Below are 17,822 nucleotides of genomic sequence, written 5' to 3'. Positions count from 1 at the left end.
ATAGGGAAAGGATGGTGGTTCTCAAATTAGAATCTACACTCAGTATCAAAAGGCCAAATGTATGACACTTAGAACTTCGGATTCCTAAAGATGGAAGAGACCACAGAGGTTGTGCAGTCCAACCTGCCACACGGCTCTGAGCCTCTGCCTGAACTCATTAGGATGAAGCGACTCACTGTTTTAGCACAACCATCCCCGCTGTTGATGGGCAGCTGCGTTTCTGAGCAGCCTGCCACCCATTTGGGACTATGGGACAGTTCAGTACAACTCCATTCCCTCTTCCACAGGTTGGTCTTCAAGAGAGATTTCATCTGGCTTCATGCGTGAAGTCCATGATACTGACCCATCATTAAAGGGGTATGCATGAGGGCAGTTTTTCTAGGAGAGGCATGAGGATTCTGTTGATCCTTCCATTTTTCTCTCCCACTGTCATTGTGGAATCAGTAGCTGCTTCTGCACATTGACTGGACTGAGTTGAGGACTGTGGTCTGTGATAGGGAGGAGAGTTCCCACCCTCATGAGCGCTATCCACACCCTGAGTAGCCACATAATTTTTATATCACAAGCCCGAACTGTAGCCAAACAACTTAGCCCTGCTCCAATGGCAACATCCGTAACAGTGGCAACAGTGACATTTCCATTCACAAAGAATAATCCCTCCACTCCCCCATACACACACACGATGCCTTAAAACTAGATGACAGATTAGCTATGGGACCATGTGCAGAGAGTGTGGATTCCAGCCTCAGGCAGGCCATTGATATCACAGGTCTGGGCCGTTTCCCACTAACCTCGCGGCACAGTTCCTTCCCGGAAAGAATTACCTGGCATGGCCAGCGAGTAATCAACTGTGTCCGTGACAGAATGGAAAAGCTGGGACTGCGACGCTTTCTTCAGCTGGTAAAGAAAACCTCCCAAAGCCATGAGGTTCAACTTATCCGTAGCATCTTCAAAGAGCCTGGATGAAACACAAAGGTTTGTTTCTTGGAAACAATTCAGCAAAGTCTTCATGGCAGAATGCTTACGGTAATTTTGTTAGATGTGATTAATGAAAATGTTGTGTAAACACTGTAAGGAAATGTATGGTATCATTATATCTATTATGACTATGTACGAGTACGTTCTAACTCCGAGTGTAATTAATCTGCAGGGCACAGGCTATATTTAAAAAAAAAATCTTTGTATCCCAGGGCGTAGCTCAGCCATTGTAGGCACTCAAAAAAATTTGGCAAGAAGTTGAAAGATGGCAGAGCATCACTCCTAGGAACTGAATAAATGGGAAAGGAATCCTTAGAATTTTAGCTACAATCTCATGTAGCAATCTCATCTCATTAGCTAATATAGAAAAACCCCATAAAATTAAAAATTAAAAAATTAAAAATTAATAAAGAAAAACCCAATAAATTAATTAAGGCTTTTGTTGGACTACAATTGAGGAGCGTAACACTGGGCATGGCTCTGAGGACACGAAATCCTACCCTGTGTGCCCCTCCCACCCCGGGCAGGGGCAACTGTTTTCATCCGCTCCCACTCAGGCACCTGCAGCCCAGGGCTTGGCGGGAGCTCCAGTATCTCCTGGAATAATGACCACGCCCTCACAGAGCGGACCTGGCAGGCTCTTTGTTTTCCACTCCACCGGGCACGGACATTCCAGTAGGAGTGAGGGAGGAGGAGGAGGTGGGCACAGGCGGCAGGGCTTAGGGGAGGGTCATAGGCTCATTGGCCTGTGGGATGTTGGGATCCGATGTGGGTTTCCGTGCACAGTAGGAATGAGGTGAGCCGGCCTTCCCCTGGCCTTGGGTCATCCAATGCCGGCCCTCCAATCCTGTTTTGGCACCAGAAGGGCAAGCGGGCCCTGGGGTGCCACGTGCTGGGTAAGGGAGAGTGTCTCTAATAGAGCCTCTGTATGTGACACACATTGGTGAATTAATCGTTTATAAGTTATTGCAACTGACACGTTTTTCTTGCTGTTCTGTAATTCCAATTTTAACACCATTTGGGGCTGGAATCTCATGAACCATTTCTTCTTCTTTCCTAATTAGAAAAAAAAAAGTGGACAATGTCCTTTCCAGACACCTCTATCCAGATTCCACAATACTTTCACAACCATCTTGTTGGATAAACAGGAAAAAAGATTATTGTACTGACTTAGTCCATATACTGGGTTAGCAGATGAAGAAGAAACTGAGTTTCAGTGCATCTACCTATACAGACATGACCTTGTAGTTGCTTGGTATCACAGCAAGGAAAGAACCCGGTGTTCTGAGTCCCAGCCAGTGAGTGCGCTTCCCACTTCTCCACCCCCTTGCTGTCCGTGTTCGCCTTATAACCTTCACTGCACCCGTGCCGGGTAGTCTGCGGCACAACAACGAAGTCTGGAGTGTGAAGTGAGGTGGAATAACATGTAACTGGTGAACAAAAGCCCTTTCAGCATCAATAGCTCCTAAACAGTTGGTGCTATTGTTGATATTTTTCCCCCCTCTCAAACTTAACATGGTTTTGGGCATCATTTAATAACATATCGCACTCTGAGCTGTGGAATTTTAAAATATTAATTATCATAAGAATTGCCTTGGCTGGTGTGGCTCAGTGGATTGAGTGCTGTTCTGTGAACCCAAGGGTCGCTGTTCGATTCCCAGGCAGGGCACACGCCTGGGTTGCAGGCCAGGTCCCTAGCTCAGGGCATGTAGAGGCAACCACACATTGATGTTTCTCTCCCTCTCTCTCCTTCCCTTCCCTTCTCTCTAAAAATAAGTAAAATCTTTTTCAAAAATAGTGAATTTTTATTATTGGCCAAGCTCTGTCCTCAGAACTTCAACTGTGCTATTTAATTTAATCTCATGGCCACCCTGTGAGAGAGCTACTTCCTGACCTGATTTTATGATAAAGAGGTGAGGTAGCCTGGGGTCACGGGCAAGGGTTCCTGCCCCCAGAGCCTCCAGTCTAGTCATTAGACAACAATTCATGCTAAGTGTGGGGTGTGGCAGGAGACAGCAGTTAGGTTTGAGACTAATGAAGAGAGGTTTAAACGGCGAACCAATCAAGTTGTCCTGACAGTGTTTTGAGACCAGAAGAGACGGATATGGTGCGGCCCACAGGTAGGGGGTGTTGTGCAGCGAGCTGCCCTGCTGGGGTGCGGTGAGGGGAGGTGGGGGCGGGGCGCGCGCACACACCTGTCGGCCTGCGTGGACAGCGTGAGCACGGCCTTGGCGGCGCTGCTCCCGGTCATGAGGCTGCCCCCGCGGAAGTCGCACGCCCGGCCCCGGCTGCCTTCCCTGATGAGCTCTTGAATGGAGAGGGGCTGGATGACGGGGGCCATGCTCAGTGAGCTCTCCTGCTCCGGGCTCTGCTCCTGGGGTGAGCCCTCACCCTCCAGGTCCCCGAGGAGCCCAGAGCCCCCGGGCGCCTTCTGGGGCTGGCTGATGGTCAGAGGAGGCTGGGAGGCGCCATCGCTGAAGTGGGTGTGCTCCAGCGTGCCCACGTACTCACACACCCTAGAGAGAGTCACAAGGGAGCAGCTGTTAAAAGTTGCGGCTCAACCGGACCAACTCTATAAATCCCACAGTGAGACCAAGGAGATGCAGCTAGTTTTACAGTGCTCCGCAAATTCTCTCCTTCCTCTGGTGACAGCCATCTCTCCCCTCCTCGCCCCTCCCTCCCTGTGTGTATTTTTGAGTTGGACCAGACAGCCCGGAAGCGGAGGAAGGATTCCTCAACCCCTCCTACTCATACTGGGAGAAAGGTAGATAACAACGCTCTGCTCACCCGTTCTGGCCTGGCCCGCTGACTGCCTTTTCTGGACTTAAGCTGTTTGAGTGAGTTTTCCCAAGAGGTCCTCCTCCCCCATCTCTAGTGCTCTCATCAGGACTTGGGAAGTGTTTTCTCACTTTGGGGTCCTAGACAGTGTGCCTATGGCTTGACAGGTCCTATGACTGCACTGGGCCTCTCCCAGGGGTCCTGGCCAGCCATGTCCCGCCTGCTCCTGACAGCGCCCTAACTAGCCTGGTAACACAGAGAACAGTCACGACCTGTGGCTCAGCTATCAGCTTCTACAGTTTGTTCCCAGTAGAACCTGGGACGAGGGTGGTTCATGAGAGGCCCTTCATCCCAGAATAAGTCCAGGTACTGGTATGGACCTTCCTGGAGAATCCGCTCTGATATTCTACAATCAGACAATTTTTTTATTTGATATAAATTGCCTGGGTATAATTTAAGTCTTTTTCCTTTTCCCTTTTTGCTTGTGAGGCCTTCATCCTGGCTCCTTCTCACCATGCTCCTCTCAAGATGGGGTTTTCAACCTGTAAGTGATCTGTGCGCTTCGCTCTTTGAAAGTCATCACTCATAACTGTATTTGCTTTTGGGATATTAAACTGAACCCAGATCTGGCCAGCGCCCTGGGTGACACCACCGCTGCCCTGCAGGAACCGAGCTCAGTGAGTGGGTCAGGTGGGCGTGTGCTGAGAAGGAAAAGAAACGGTCCAGCGCCGGCCCTGAGCCAGCACGGCGGGCAGTGCCCCCTGCTCTGTCCCAGGTCTCCTGAAGGCCAACGCCTGGGGAGGGGGGCGGCGTGCTCTGCTTACTTGCAGGAGGACTCTGGGGCCCTCCCGCTGCTGTCATTTTATAGGTGTTATGAACTGTGTAACTGATTGGGGCGGCGGTCTTTTCCCTTTGATGCTGCAAACCTTGGAAACCAATTTTTGGTCTGTCTGTAGCGCAATGTACTATTCTATTTTTTCCTTTGTCTCGCTAAATTAAAAGTAGGCATCTTGTACTTTATGTGTCCGTGCAAGCTCTCCAAATCCCTTTTTAAATGAAGAGGACATTAATACACAGGCAGCAATGTTATATGGTTGATACATGGTCAGGTTTTAGATCTGCATAGTGTTCACTTAACTTACACGGCTTTCATCATCCACTATTTAAGAAATTGGTTTTTCTTCCTTTGTATAACACAACTGACTCTCCTAGATAATGTTAATAATCTATTCATAATCCCCAAAAGCAAATTTTGTCACTCTGTTCTCTAATATATATATTCAGTTGGGCTCCTATCCCCTCGTCTCTCTTTAATCTCTCATTTGGGACTTATCCAAACTCTGAATTATCGCCATCTGTTTAAATGCCGACAGACCCTGGAGTCTAGCCCTTCCATCACCCCCAGGCTCCCAAGGCAGGGTGGGTGCCATGCGGAGGTGGCCATCCCGTCAGGCACCTGAACACGTGTGGCCAGCAGTCCGGGTTGTGGCTTCCCATCTCCAGGCCTACGCTGAGAATGGCGTCCATGCATAAGACGTGGGCTGTGTGCAGCGACACCCCGTGCAGCTTCCCGATCTGCTCCAGTTTCTGCTCCACTTTTAGTTTCACTGTGCCAGAAAGACGTTCATTAAAATAACATTCAGAGTGAGGGAGACAGAACGGATGGAAAGAAAAGAAGGAGCTGCCATGCAAGGGCAAAGGGAGACAGTAGACATTGCTGGCGGCAAGTTCCTCAGTGGCAGGTCCCTGCGGTACATCATGCAAACTCCTCAGCCCTCAGGCCCCACAGACACTGGCGACTCCAGCTCTGTGGCTTCAGAAGTTGGATGGGCCTGAGCTGGTGGGTGCCGTTCCTGCAGGCCCACCCCTGAGTTCTGGGTCAGGCAGAGTGGTGTGGATGGGCTTCACGTGCTGACCCCAGTTAAAGCCATCTGTGCCCACACCCGGCCTCTGTCCCTGTGTACCAAACTGATAATATGGAAGAATTCCTGATGTTCTGCAAGTTCTCTCAGAGATTTAATGTCACAGTCATGCTGCTATCACCTTAAAAAACGTGTATTGCACTCTGAACGCCACGATGACTGCTTTCTAACTAAAAATTGCCATACCATCACTCTCTGAGACTGCATTTATATTTGTGACCTTCAAATAATACATTTTTATTGTGGAATACTAATGAGAAAGGATGCAGAAGGTGACTTAAGGTGTCAATCATGCAAAATGCCAAGGCAAGGCCCAATGACAATATCCTCTGTGAATAATGGTGTCAAGTCTTTGGAATGTAGGCCTGGTAGGACAACTGAGTGATGGGTCAGAGCCCAGAAATACAGCACACTCACTTCAGAGGGAGCCAAATGGTACTCTTGCTGCAAAGGGCAAATGGACTTGTAGCAAAGCATCATTTGTCACATGCATGTGATACTGACTTTATTTTTATTTGCATATAATTTGAATATTAGTCTTGGTTTTGGAGTTTTAAAAACCTTAAATGTAAGGATTTTTATGTAATTTATGGTTGTACGTATTAGGTAAAATTGTGATGCCCTTTTCTCAGTTAACACTGGGATCTGGGAGCGCTGCTCTGCTTTCATACGAGTCTCTATATATTACTTGAGTCTGAGGAACGGTGGCCTAACCTGTTTTTCTCAGATTTTAAAAATGTGCCAAATGTTCCTGCTGCTAGCTCTTTTATATACTTGATACATAATATTAGGATAAGCTGGACCAAGCTTCCCATTTTTCCTTCTGTTTGCTGCTTGCCATTTATCTTCCTTAGGAGGAAAGCCATTGTCTTTCCTTATACTTAGATAATCCTCCACTTCATTGACTAACTGCTTTTTAACAAGTAAAAATCAACTCTTTCCTGAGTTCCCAAAGCTCAAGTTTTTCTCTGACAAGAATAAAGTCTTCCTGAGCCTCCGCTCATGGATTTCCTCCCCCTGTTTGGTGGCCCCTCAGAAAACTGGCCATTCTGCCTCCCCCGCTGTGACCTGTGATGTCCTCAAATGTGCACTCTGTGAAGTGCCAAAGCCAGGGGCCGGATGATGACAGAAGTGTGCCTAGCTCAGCCAGGTGGACCTCTGGTGTCCTACGCCATGCCTGTTGGCAGCCACGTAGTTTCCTACTCGCCAGTGGTCAGTACGTCTCTGGAGGCCAGAGGGATCTCTGTAAGCAGTCTGTTGGATCATCTGTGCGAAATGCACCCAAGCCTATGACCCATGGGGATCTCGTGCTCAGTGGTAAACATATGCCGTGTATCATACATAACTGGAGACGAATGTGTGCTCTTGCATGTGCAGGTGTGTGCATTCCACACTTGAGACACCAAGTAGATTCCGGCCCTTTAACTATTACCTTGAGCTATGGCATCGCTGGGTTCTTGGACTTCCTTGTCCTCCTTCTCTTCCTGGACACAGGAGGCAGCTGCCATTTGGGCAAGAGCTGAGGCACAGTTCGCTGCAACTCCTTGAGAGGAAATAAACAAGTTACCCCTGAACTGGGTCTGTTCTCTAAACAATCACCTGGCAGAGCTCTCCTAAAAGGCAGGTTTCCCAATGGGGCCATTCCCGGCGGGTCACCCCTCAGGCCACGGGTCAGAAAATCGACTCCTGCCGATACCTAGAGCGCAGCTCAGCCGCGCCGCTTTCCGCAGCCCATCCAGGCTCATGCAGATGGCATCGCGTTCTTTCTGGTTCTGCTCTTTGATGCCTTCAGCTCCCAGGATGAAGGCCAGCCCTTTGGAGCTCCCAGCCATGCGCCCAGTCAGGGGGGTTGATAAAGTATCGATCAAGTTCTTCCAGCAGCCAACCAGAATATAGCGAGCAAACGCCACACCTAGAATGGAAAGGGGCACGGGTCACTTTCTAGACACGAAAACAACCTGGCAATGAATGATAGTGTGGGATTCTTTGACCATGAAAATAGCAATACAGAGTTATGTGCAATTCTACTACAGGAAATATAGTTTAATGGATTTCACTTTGTGCTGATAAATAATGAATGCTCCATTATCAACTGGATGATGCTAAGTAACTTCCACCAGGCATTGTTCTACAAAGACAAAACCTTAATTCATGGATGTCAGTCCTGGAAACTGCCAATAATGATTTAATTGCTAGTGCCATGTGTAATATATGTATATTCATAAACTCGAGACCCTTACCTGCCACTGTGGAGTCATCGATTCTCCTGCCCTGGGCGAAAGGAGACTCTGTAGACGCTGAGGCCATCAGCTGGCCCCCAATTGCACTGCTCTCTAAGCCATCAATATCTGTCAAGGAAAAAGATCAAAGCTTTCCTTGATTAGAACAGTCCAGTCAAAAACAAACAGCCATGACAATATTCATTTTTTTTCAATGAATATCCCTGGCATATATTAAGTAACAAAAGGGGATTTAGAAAAATCTAAATAACTTAATCTAAATAACTTTCTGATGGACATAGCATTGAACTTACTGTTCCAGTATAAAAAAGATGGCTGATTAACAGTGATGACTGATGAATATGGCTACTATGGGTAACTTGTTATTTGTTCATTTTTACATCTGCTGAATGATTCCTTTTATTAAGTTTAAAGTAAGAGATTAATTCTGGCACGAGTTATGGTATTTTAAAATTAAAATTAAACCTGGCATATTTAGGACCCTCACCCAAATTCCAAGGCATTTCTAAGCCCTGGGCAGTACCTTTAATCCCTGTTGAAGCGAGTTTATGAAGACAGATGGAAACCAAGAACTACTTATAGGTAGGATGAATAAATGTCTCACACTTTGAAGAATTCATACTTTTCAAATGGATGTAAATGTTACCATGATTAATAAAATGTAAAATGGCCACTTGTCCATTGATCCTGACCCCCATGGCTTAAGACCCAGCCTTACTTCTCTCAAATTCCATCCTAGTTCTGGAATCAAGGACTCTGCTTGCTATGGAGACACCTCACTCTATGTCTTGATTCCCTGCCTGATTCCTGAATAGCCCCAAATTCCTCATTGCTGGGTTTCCCCTGCCAGTAGTCCACTCTGCCACCTTTGTAAGAGCCTCCAATAGCGACCAGAGGCAACACAACATACCCTTTGGACAACAGATCCTGTCTCCTAGCTGGACTGTGCAGCCCCAGGCCAGTCCTGCCCCTTCCTGTCAGTGTGCCCTGCCTGGTGCAGAGCCATGCTGAGCTGTGTGAGGACATGTGGCACTACAGAGAGGACAGGGAAGACATCGATGTAGGGCCATAGTCTACATATTCTGTCAGCTGGAGCCAGTGACAATATTGCTCAGATCAGAAACCAGTCTGGGAACTCAGATCGAATAGAGGGCAAGCCTGGAGAGCCCCTTATGTAGGCTACTGATGACCAGACCAAACTTTTGAGCTCTGCTTGAACTTTACCTGACATCGTGGTTAAGCCATGCAAAGCCATGAATGGCTGCTTTTGCCAAAAATTTGCCTCATGACCACACTCCATGATGCTCTTGTTGGTCTCATGTGGAATTTCTGATAATTAGGTAGGATTTTAAAAACTCTGGGCACTGAAGACTAATATGCTGGGCAACTAACTACTTGACATTATTATTATTTTGTTATTACTATTTAATCCTCACCCAAGGATATGGTTTTTAAAAAAATTGATTTGAGAGAGGGAGAGAGAGGATGAGATGGAGAGAGAGAGAAACATTGATGTGAGAGAGAAATACTGATCGATTGCCTCCCGTATGTGCCCTGAGGATCGAACCCACAACCTTTCCACAACCTTTTTTTCGTGTACTGGGTGACACTCCAACCAACTGAGCCACATGGCCATGGCTACTTGAAATTATTTTTTAATTCTGGTACAGCTGGGAAGGGAAAGGAGGACCTCTGCTATGGACAAGAAATGGGAATGAAGCCGAGTTTAAAATCTTCTCATTTCACATTACTGGCAAATTTCTAGGAGCACTGAATGATAGAGCATAATATAGATAATAGTATCTATTAGTACATGAGAGTTTTCAAGAATAACTCTGGGCTTTGTGCCCAGAAAGGACTTCATATCCCAGAAAAGGCTTATAGGTGTCCACCAGCAGCTACCGGTGCTAAGTAACCGCTAATCTAATGGGGTGCAGTGAGCTCCACAGAGCCCCACGCGGAAAAAGGACAAAACTCTTGTGAGGTGAGTTCATGGCACTTTTCTGAAATTGTCACCAGCTTCCAGGGCAGTTTCATGGGTTCCATTTTAACCAAACACCACGGCTTCCCTGAAAGGGAATTGGAAGAGTGAGCCCTCCGACCCGCCGAGTGGCAGGGAGCTGTGCAGGGAGCCACTGACCGGTCAGCATGGTGATGAGCGGGAGGCTGTTGTCCTCTGGGCTGCCCCAGTAGCCGGCTTCTCCCAGCATGTTTCTGTCGAGCACCTGGTGATAGAGTTCCTCGATCCAGGCCTGGGAGAAGACCATCACCACCCCGCTGCTGTGGACCTGCTTCATGAATTCTTTCTATAGAGAAGACCACAAGACAAGGTGACCAAATTTGATCCCCTACAAGCAAAGGGCCTCCTACACGCCCCCGCTGCCTCTTCCCTTCCCACGTCCCCTGAGTTAATGCTTACAGGAAAAACAAAGCCTCACTGATTTTCCTCCTCACTGAGGAAAGGAGAAAACTGAGATGGAGAAGTACCAAACTTCATGAAGTTCCTTTCATGCATGATATCTTTCTAAGAAACCCTGTTGAAGGATTAGGGATGCTGCATTCTGTGTTTTTTACTCTTTGATGTGTGGGAGGATTAGAAACTGCACGGAAATATTGAAGCGGTCTCCTTCTCACTGCCCAACAGCATCAGAGATGGAATGTGTTCCCTGAGAAAACAGGGGTGTTGCAAGAGATACTCATAATCTGAAGTCACCCCTGACCCAGGGGAACTTAGACTTCATCAAGCATATGTGCGATGGCCGATACCCTTCATTGCCGCTCCATGGCCTAGGCTCTGGAGCTGATAATTAGGGTCCTTCACAGAGTGGCTTGCTCCAGCAGGACAGCCAAACACAGGATAAGCACCATCCTTCTCACCCCATTCCTTACAGGTGGTGCTTTGTTGTTGACAATGAGTAAGCTTAACATTTCAGAAGACAATGACAAGTTTTTGTAAAAGACGCCTTCATTTTCAGCAAAGGGGACCATTCCCTGCACATCTGCTGCTACTAAGCATGCTGACCATGTGTTTTTGAACGCGTCTCATGGGTGGGTTTAGTATTGCCGCCACATGAAATTACCGGGCCATTGGCAGGCAGCCGTTTCCAGGCACTTGGTGTCCTACCCTCTCTGAGCACAGTGTGGCTCTGCGGCTCAGTGCGCTGCACAAGTTGCAGTCCGTCTCTTCCCACCCTCCATGGTGCCATCCCTCAGGGGGCACTGACGCCCGGCTCTCCAGCCCAGAGGCCGCCGCCTGTCCTCGCAGAGTCCAAGCGCAGAGCACACACTCACCAGCATGCCGGGCGCCAGGGTGGGCCGCTTCCGGTAGTAGTCGCCGTGGGAGAGCTTCAGGTTGAGGAGCAGAGCGCAGTGCGCGGCCGCGTACAGGCTGTCCGCGTTCATGAGCATCTGCAGGCTGAGGCTGCCGTTCCCGTCAAACCCGGGGGAGTGCATCATGCCTGGGGGAGGGGGGCACCGAGAGACCTCAGAGGCTGCCAAGGGGGCACTTGGTAAGACTGGCTTACGGAAAGCCATGAAGCAATCCTAGTGAGAGGAACATGCATCGTGTAGGCATTTCTGTAAAGCAATGCCGGCCAGCAAGGCGTACCTTTGGGGACCGCTACACACCCCAGCCTGAGGGGGCAGGGCATACACTCTGGAGTCAATCTTCCTGGACAAATCTGGATGCCACTTACCAGCTACTTTGGTAAAATCACTTAAATCCTCTAAGTCAGCTTCCATATGCAGAAAGGAGCAGAATATTTGACTAGGTGTATCTCCTGCTCGAACTCTTCAACGGCTTCCTATCACAATAAAATAAAACCTCCACTTGCCCCTTCTCTCCTTCTACTCCTTATAGCCACACTGACCTGTGTCCCTTCACCTCACCAAGCCAGGCCTGTCTCAGGGCCTTGGCACTTGCTTTCCCCACTTCCCAGGACGGTCTCCCCAGATCTCTAGATGACTTGCTACCTCAGTTCTTTCCTGCTGAAGTGACAGCTATTTAGAGACCTTCCCTTTCAACACCATCAAAAATAGTACCCTTGCCTACTTCCCCCCTGCAATATTCTTCCCCCTCACCCTGACTTTTTTATTGCCTCAATGGCATCTATTCTACCCAGAATTATATTAATATATAATTTGTTTATTGTCTGCCACCACTACTGTTATCTACTGCTTTGTAAGACCTGTGAGAGGGTAGCACTATGCTAGTCTTGTTCACGAGGGAATCCCCAGTACCTAGAACAGTGCCTGACATGTAGTAGACCCTCCAAAAATATTCCCTGAGTGAAAGAATAAGAATGAATGAACCCGTTTGCTATGAGAACTAGATGCAATTATGCATGTAGGATGTTTACTGGAATAACTCATAATCATATACTCTTCTAGTAGTAATAGTATTCCTCAAATTTGGGGTGACAAAATATAGGAACTACAGCCTTTAACATATTCTGGCTATTTGCTTTTTTCCCAGTGGTCTATAAAGTTCATTCTCTCCCTCTGTTATTAAGATGCTCTTTCTGAAAAAAGCAGAAGGATGAAGTAATTTTTAGCACTTCTGAAAGTGTATCAGTGGGATATCCTAAGAGCAGAATGAAGACATATATTAAGTTTGATAGGTACAACCAAAATGTCTTCCAAATAATTTTATACCAATCCTTCCTTCTACCAACTATGTGTAAGAACGCTGTTCTACACACTCAGCATACTGTGCACCATCAATTATTTTTTTTCCACCTTTGTAATCAGATTATATGATTATCTGGATAACAAATTTCCTTAAGTCTATGCTTTTAATTTTCTGATGACAGAAGTTACAAGAAAATTTTTTAGGCATTTGTTAAAAGACACAAAGAAGAAGAAAATGAAAATAATTGGTAATCATACTATTCTAAGTATTAATATTTTGATGTTAATTTTGAATCTTTTTAAAAGTATTATTATGACCATTATCCATATCGTTAAATATTATTTGAAAACATCATTTTCAATGGTGACATAATATCATCAATGGATGTACTATAACTCATTTAACTTTTCCCTTATTTGGGGCCTTTAGGTTATTGCTAATATTCTTGCTGTGAAATAATACATTTTGATATCCAAATCCCTACTTGAGTTTCTATCTCCTTGGTATAGATTTCCAGGGGTCAATGATGGGCTGGCTTTCCATGAGTATGTCTGTCAGGACTTGGAAAACTGTCACCTATTTCCTGGGCTACAGTTTTTCAGTCTGTGACTGGTTTTTCATCAGAGCCAATCAACCTCAGAGGCTTTTGTGTTCTTCAACAGCATCTCTGATTTACGCAGCCACCCATCCTCGCACCCTGGAATGGTACAGGGTGACGGCCGAGAGCGTGGTGCCAGGAGCCAGGCCGTTCCTGTCCTGGCATCGCCACTTCGCAGCTGTGTACCTCAGGTAACTTACTACTTAACCTCCCTAGGCCTCAGCTGTCTCATCTGTAAAATGAGGATGATTTTACTACCTACCCTATGGAGCTATTATGAACATTGAAATGAATCAATACATGTAAAACTTAAACAATGCAGGGCAAACTGAAAGTGCTATGTCAGTGTAAGCTACTAGTATTGTTGCAGATACCAATACAAGCTGAAAAATGACTCCAAGACACAACACCAAGATATTTCAGAGACATTTCTGGGTGTGTATTTCTTTTGGTTTTTATTTTGTCTTTCTATTATCATATTCTGCAAACTTCACATTTCACAAATGCCAGGGTGTTGGAGGAAAATTTTGTTAGACTACTTATTCCCTAACATACAAAATACTCTCTTCCTTTATTAAGGCAAACATACAAACCCTCGTCCTTTGAGGCACCACTAATCTAAGGGACTGCAATCTCGAAGCCAAGTGCTTGTGCCCCTCCACAGATTGCTGTGTGAGGTTAGCTCTTGTTTTTAGTCCCCAAGGAGCCACCATACACTGATGCCAATTTGTTCTATGCAGAATCAGGGAGGAATTTCAGCAGCTGTCACAGCTCACATCCACGATCATCTTTATGAAACCCACATTTGTCTGAATGTTGTCAAACTCCCCCACCATAAGAAACTTTAATTGCTTTCAAAGAAAAGGCTCCCCTGAATTGCACAGAAATAAGGAGGCTCGTTTCAGCTGTATGTTAGCTGTCTGAGCACAGGGGTCGCTGGGAAATGCTGAACGAGTCTGATCTCAGCCCCGAGAGCAAACCCTGGTGACAAGCCAGGGACAAATGCTCAATGGGAGCTTTTGGCAAAACGAGGTTTAATGCTTTTGACACAGAGTAAGTAATGAGTAAAATATCTAGATTATGACTAAAGGAGACCCTTTGCCTTCTCCCCTTCTCCTGTTTTCACCTTTGTAACTTTCTCTTGAGTGAACAAAGAAAATCTGTCATCTCCCTCGTCTCAGATGGCTACAGATCTATTTACTAATCTTTCGTCTTGGAGGCGACACTTGCAGGGGGAGGGAGAGCACCGCCTCCGTGCAGAGGGGGACTGGGCCGGCATCCGGTGGCTTTGGCTGAACCACAGTGACAGCCAATGTGATCCATTAAACCACAGCGGGAACTGAGGAGAATCAGCCCATTATAAGAGGACCACAGAGTGATGGGGCTGTAATTTGGAAACAGACCAACTCCCAACTGGTAAAAGCATGGTGGAGGTGACTACAATTAAAAGACAAAATACTAACATAGTTACAGACAATCGCTAAAAACTGTATTTGGAAACAACCAAAAGATTCTGACATCACTTCTCAACATATTGATTTCTACATGTAAAATTAATGTCACAATATATTGGGTCTAATGGGACATTTTATAGGCCTCTGAAATATGAGCAGTTGCCACAATTATGGGGCCACATTCTAGCCACATAAAACATTCTCTCAATACTATAAGTATTGATCTGAAAGGTGCAAGAACACAAATGTAAAGATTTATTTTAGCTTCAAATTTTATAAAAAGCTTTGATAGGATTATGTTTCCTAATTCTCATAGGAAATGAGGGACGGAAGTCAATTAAACGGGACACCCAGCTGGTGCCAGAGATGTGCTTGTTGTTACAGGAAAAAACCTCCACATATGTGGTGACCGGAAGTGTCCAAAGTGAAGTGTTTGGTGTGACTAGTAAAGGAGACCTACAGGGAAGAAACACACAGTAGGAAAGAACTGGGTTTTTCCCTACATTAAAAGGAAAAGGCTGGGTTTTCCCTTTATAAGTACCTTGCAAGAAAATTATCTTTAAATTCATCACTCACAGTACGAAAGGCTATTTCCCTGTACTACTGTCCTCCTTCCTCCACCAAAATTCTAGGAGGCTGTCCTCTGCCCTTCACTAAAACTAGCATAACGGTCCAGTACACTGGCCAATATCCCTACAGCTCTCCTGTTTAAATATGGTCTGGGTCGTAATGTTCACATTTGACAGAAAGAAAGGGTCTGAGATTGGAGAGGGCGATGTTACCAAAGTACACTGGAGGATCCCACAGTTTGGAAGTTCAGAACATATTGGGGAACTCAGAACCTGCTGGGAGAACAGCTTGCATCTGGTCCAAACTCCACCTGACCCAAGACCTTATTCAAAATAGTTTGCATATGGATATGCCAAAAGTGTGTTTGGCATCATTTTTAGATACCAAGGCCTAGAAGCATATTAAGAATTCAGTGTTCTGAGAATCACAGATTTCCATTTTGTTTCAGTCAGCAGCAACTTTCTAAAATGCAGTTACCTCTTATTCTTTACTTCATACAGGGTATATCTATCACCCTCAGAGTATATATTCCAGCCATCAGCAGCCTACAATTCAAACAAACAATTCTAAGGACCACAGTAAGTCTTACATTCTTTCACTCACTTTAAATATAAGAAACCTAAAGATTCGTTAAGATGCTTGGAGCACTTCAAACAAGCATGGTAGTCATTGCCCATTAAGGCAAAATGCTCTGATTATCCTTGCTGACTATGTAGGAAAAATTGTTTACCAACCTGAGCAGAAAGTAGAGGCAAAGTTCTGGAGGGCGGAGTCCACCTCTTCCACACTGGGCAGGGCCAGGAGGCGGGGGAGGAGGCTTTCGAGGGACTGCACAAAGAGCCTGGCGCTGTGCTGGTCGGCCTCCTGGTTCTTCAACAGTTTGAGAGACAGAGCCGCAGTTCGCAGGGACCTGTGGCCCAGGCAGTCCCGAGGCGTCTGCTCCTCATCAGCTAGCGAACAGTTGTCCGACCCAATGTCCGACACGTCAGACCTCCCCGAGTCCTTCTCTGCTGCCATCGAGTACTGATCACAGGAATCAAATTCCGTCCTAGAGAGGTCCTGGTCATCTACGCTAAAGTTGCTCTCGCTGTACCTGGATCCATAGGACCTCATCCTGCAGTCCACCGACAGGAAGTTAGTTATGTCAGGGTAAGCAACCGTGTGGCTTCTCTGAACCACATCTGGCTGGTCTACCGCTTCTGGTTCTGACACTTTGCTCAGCATCTCCTTGCTCTCCTGGATGGCTGGGGACTTGAGGCCATTCTTGTGGCTTTCACAGTGGTCCTCAGGTGTGGTCTGACCCAACTCTCCCTCCAAAGTGGTCTGGCCTGTATCCGTGGTCACACTAATGCTGATGTCAGGGCTCCTCTCGTTCCCCGACTCCCACGGCGTGTGCTCCGAGGACAGGACCCGCCGCTGCCAGCGGAAGTCGGCCTCATTGATCTCCATGGAGTCTCTGCTCGACTCAGCCCCATCCTTCAGCTCTTCCAGGCGCAGAAGCAGCAGCTGCACCTGACCTTCACTCAAGCCCTTGCCCTGGCGGAGCTCGTCTAAGGCCCCAAGCAGGGTGCAGACGCAGGACACGGAGGCATAACAAGCTTCGATGCCACCCTTGATGCACGCTTCAGTCATTCCATCCATGATGCTGAAAGCATTCACAGAAGAAAATGGCATTGAGGCACAAGACATAGAAAGATGCTCCAAAATGAACAAGAATTGTTAGACTGGTGAACAGCACAGTATTCAAAATATATACTCTGTTTTACCTGCAGTTAAATGGTCTGGGTAGAAAATAACTGAAACAAACACACTCAGGTTGGCAGAGGAAAACCTCCATGTAAAGTAGCCCACCCTGGATCACACGCTCCAGGCTGGTTGCTTTATTAGGGTACAAAAAAAATTCCAGATAGGAATTTAGCTTCTTTACAAGGACAGGTAATAGATAACCTCACCATTGTATTATGTTCAGTTTTCAAACAGAAAATAGTTAATGGCTATGATTATGGTAATGTGCACATCTTCCATACGATAAACACATTCCTGAATAGATGCATGGGAATACAGCTATCACAAATCAGATAATATTTAATTTTCTAGGGGGAAAAGGAAATCCTAGAGCTAAGTGGTATCCTATAACTAAAGAAGGAATCCTATAGCTACTGTAATTAACTTAGAAAGTTTTTCCCTAAAATAACCCCAATAAATAATTTTTGTATATTTCATTTTATACATTGGGGTTTTTAAGCCAACATAAAAATATGAAAAGATATGAGTATAATAAATTGGGATAAGACTTCCCATATGGCCTGTGGGTATGTTATTAAATAGTCACATTTCATACAGTGTAGATTCATAAAATTTCAGGGATTTAAAAACAAGGTTAAGAGTATTCAGACAAGCAGTTTTTGCCAAGCAATATAGACCTAAAAAATGAGAATGCATCATACAGTTTGAGAAGATCCAGATGAGACTTTCTTTTTGAAATTGATCTCTTTCTGGTTTCCGGTTCAGTGGAGCTGGGTCCTGCCAAATCGCAGAGACGCTGTGGACTCCCGAGCAGCTATAGTAAAAACGAGAGGAAATAACAGAAAAGTAAGTATCACAAAAACGGGCACAAGGTTTTAAAAGTGTGCGATCAAATGAACATGTACT

General features: G+C 46.1%; 1 protein-coding gene across 1 annotated transcript in view; it reads right to left on the bottom strand.

The window, feature by feature from the left end:
- ARFGEF3 (ARFGEF family member 3) overlaps window positions 1-17,822 on the bottom strand; it is a 160,253-nt gene that overhangs the window by 50,983 nt on the left and 91,448 nt on the right. The window contains exons 11-20 of the mRNA XM_054570026.1: window positions 17,618-17,730; window positions 15,905-16,815; window positions 11,210-11,376; window positions 10,059-10,224; window positions 7,919-8,026; window positions 7,375-7,590; window positions 7,111-7,221; window positions 5,213-5,363; window positions 3,174-3,494; window positions 825-958 (exon numbers count right to left, since the gene is read on the bottom strand). Coding sequence (XP_054426001.1) covers window positions 825-958; window positions 3,174-3,494; window positions 5,213-5,363; window positions 7,111-7,221; window positions 7,375-7,590; window positions 7,919-8,026; window positions 10,059-10,224; window positions 11,210-11,376; window positions 15,905-16,815; window positions 17,618-17,730 — 2,398 coding nt within the window. The remainder of the gene's footprint in view (window positions 1-824; window positions 959-3,173; window positions 3,495-5,212; window positions 5,364-7,110; window positions 7,222-7,374; window positions 7,591-7,918; window positions 8,027-10,058; window positions 10,225-11,209; window positions 11,377-15,904; window positions 16,816-17,617; window positions 17,731-17,822) is intronic.

This window comes from Pteronotus mesoamericanus, unplaced genomic scaffold, assembly GCF_021234165.1.
Source record: "Pteronotus mesoamericanus isolate MK-2021 breed Mesoamerican mustached bat unplaced genomic scaffold, CSHL_Meso_final contig_20, whole genome shotgun sequence".
In the NCBI taxonomy this organism is placed as follows: domain Eukaryota; kingdom Metazoa; phylum Chordata; class Mammalia; order Chiroptera; family Mormoopidae; genus Pteronotus; species Pteronotus mesoamericanus.
The sequence above is the reverse complement of the archived record's forward strand: the minus strand, read 5'-3'. Positions and strand labels throughout refer to the sequence as shown.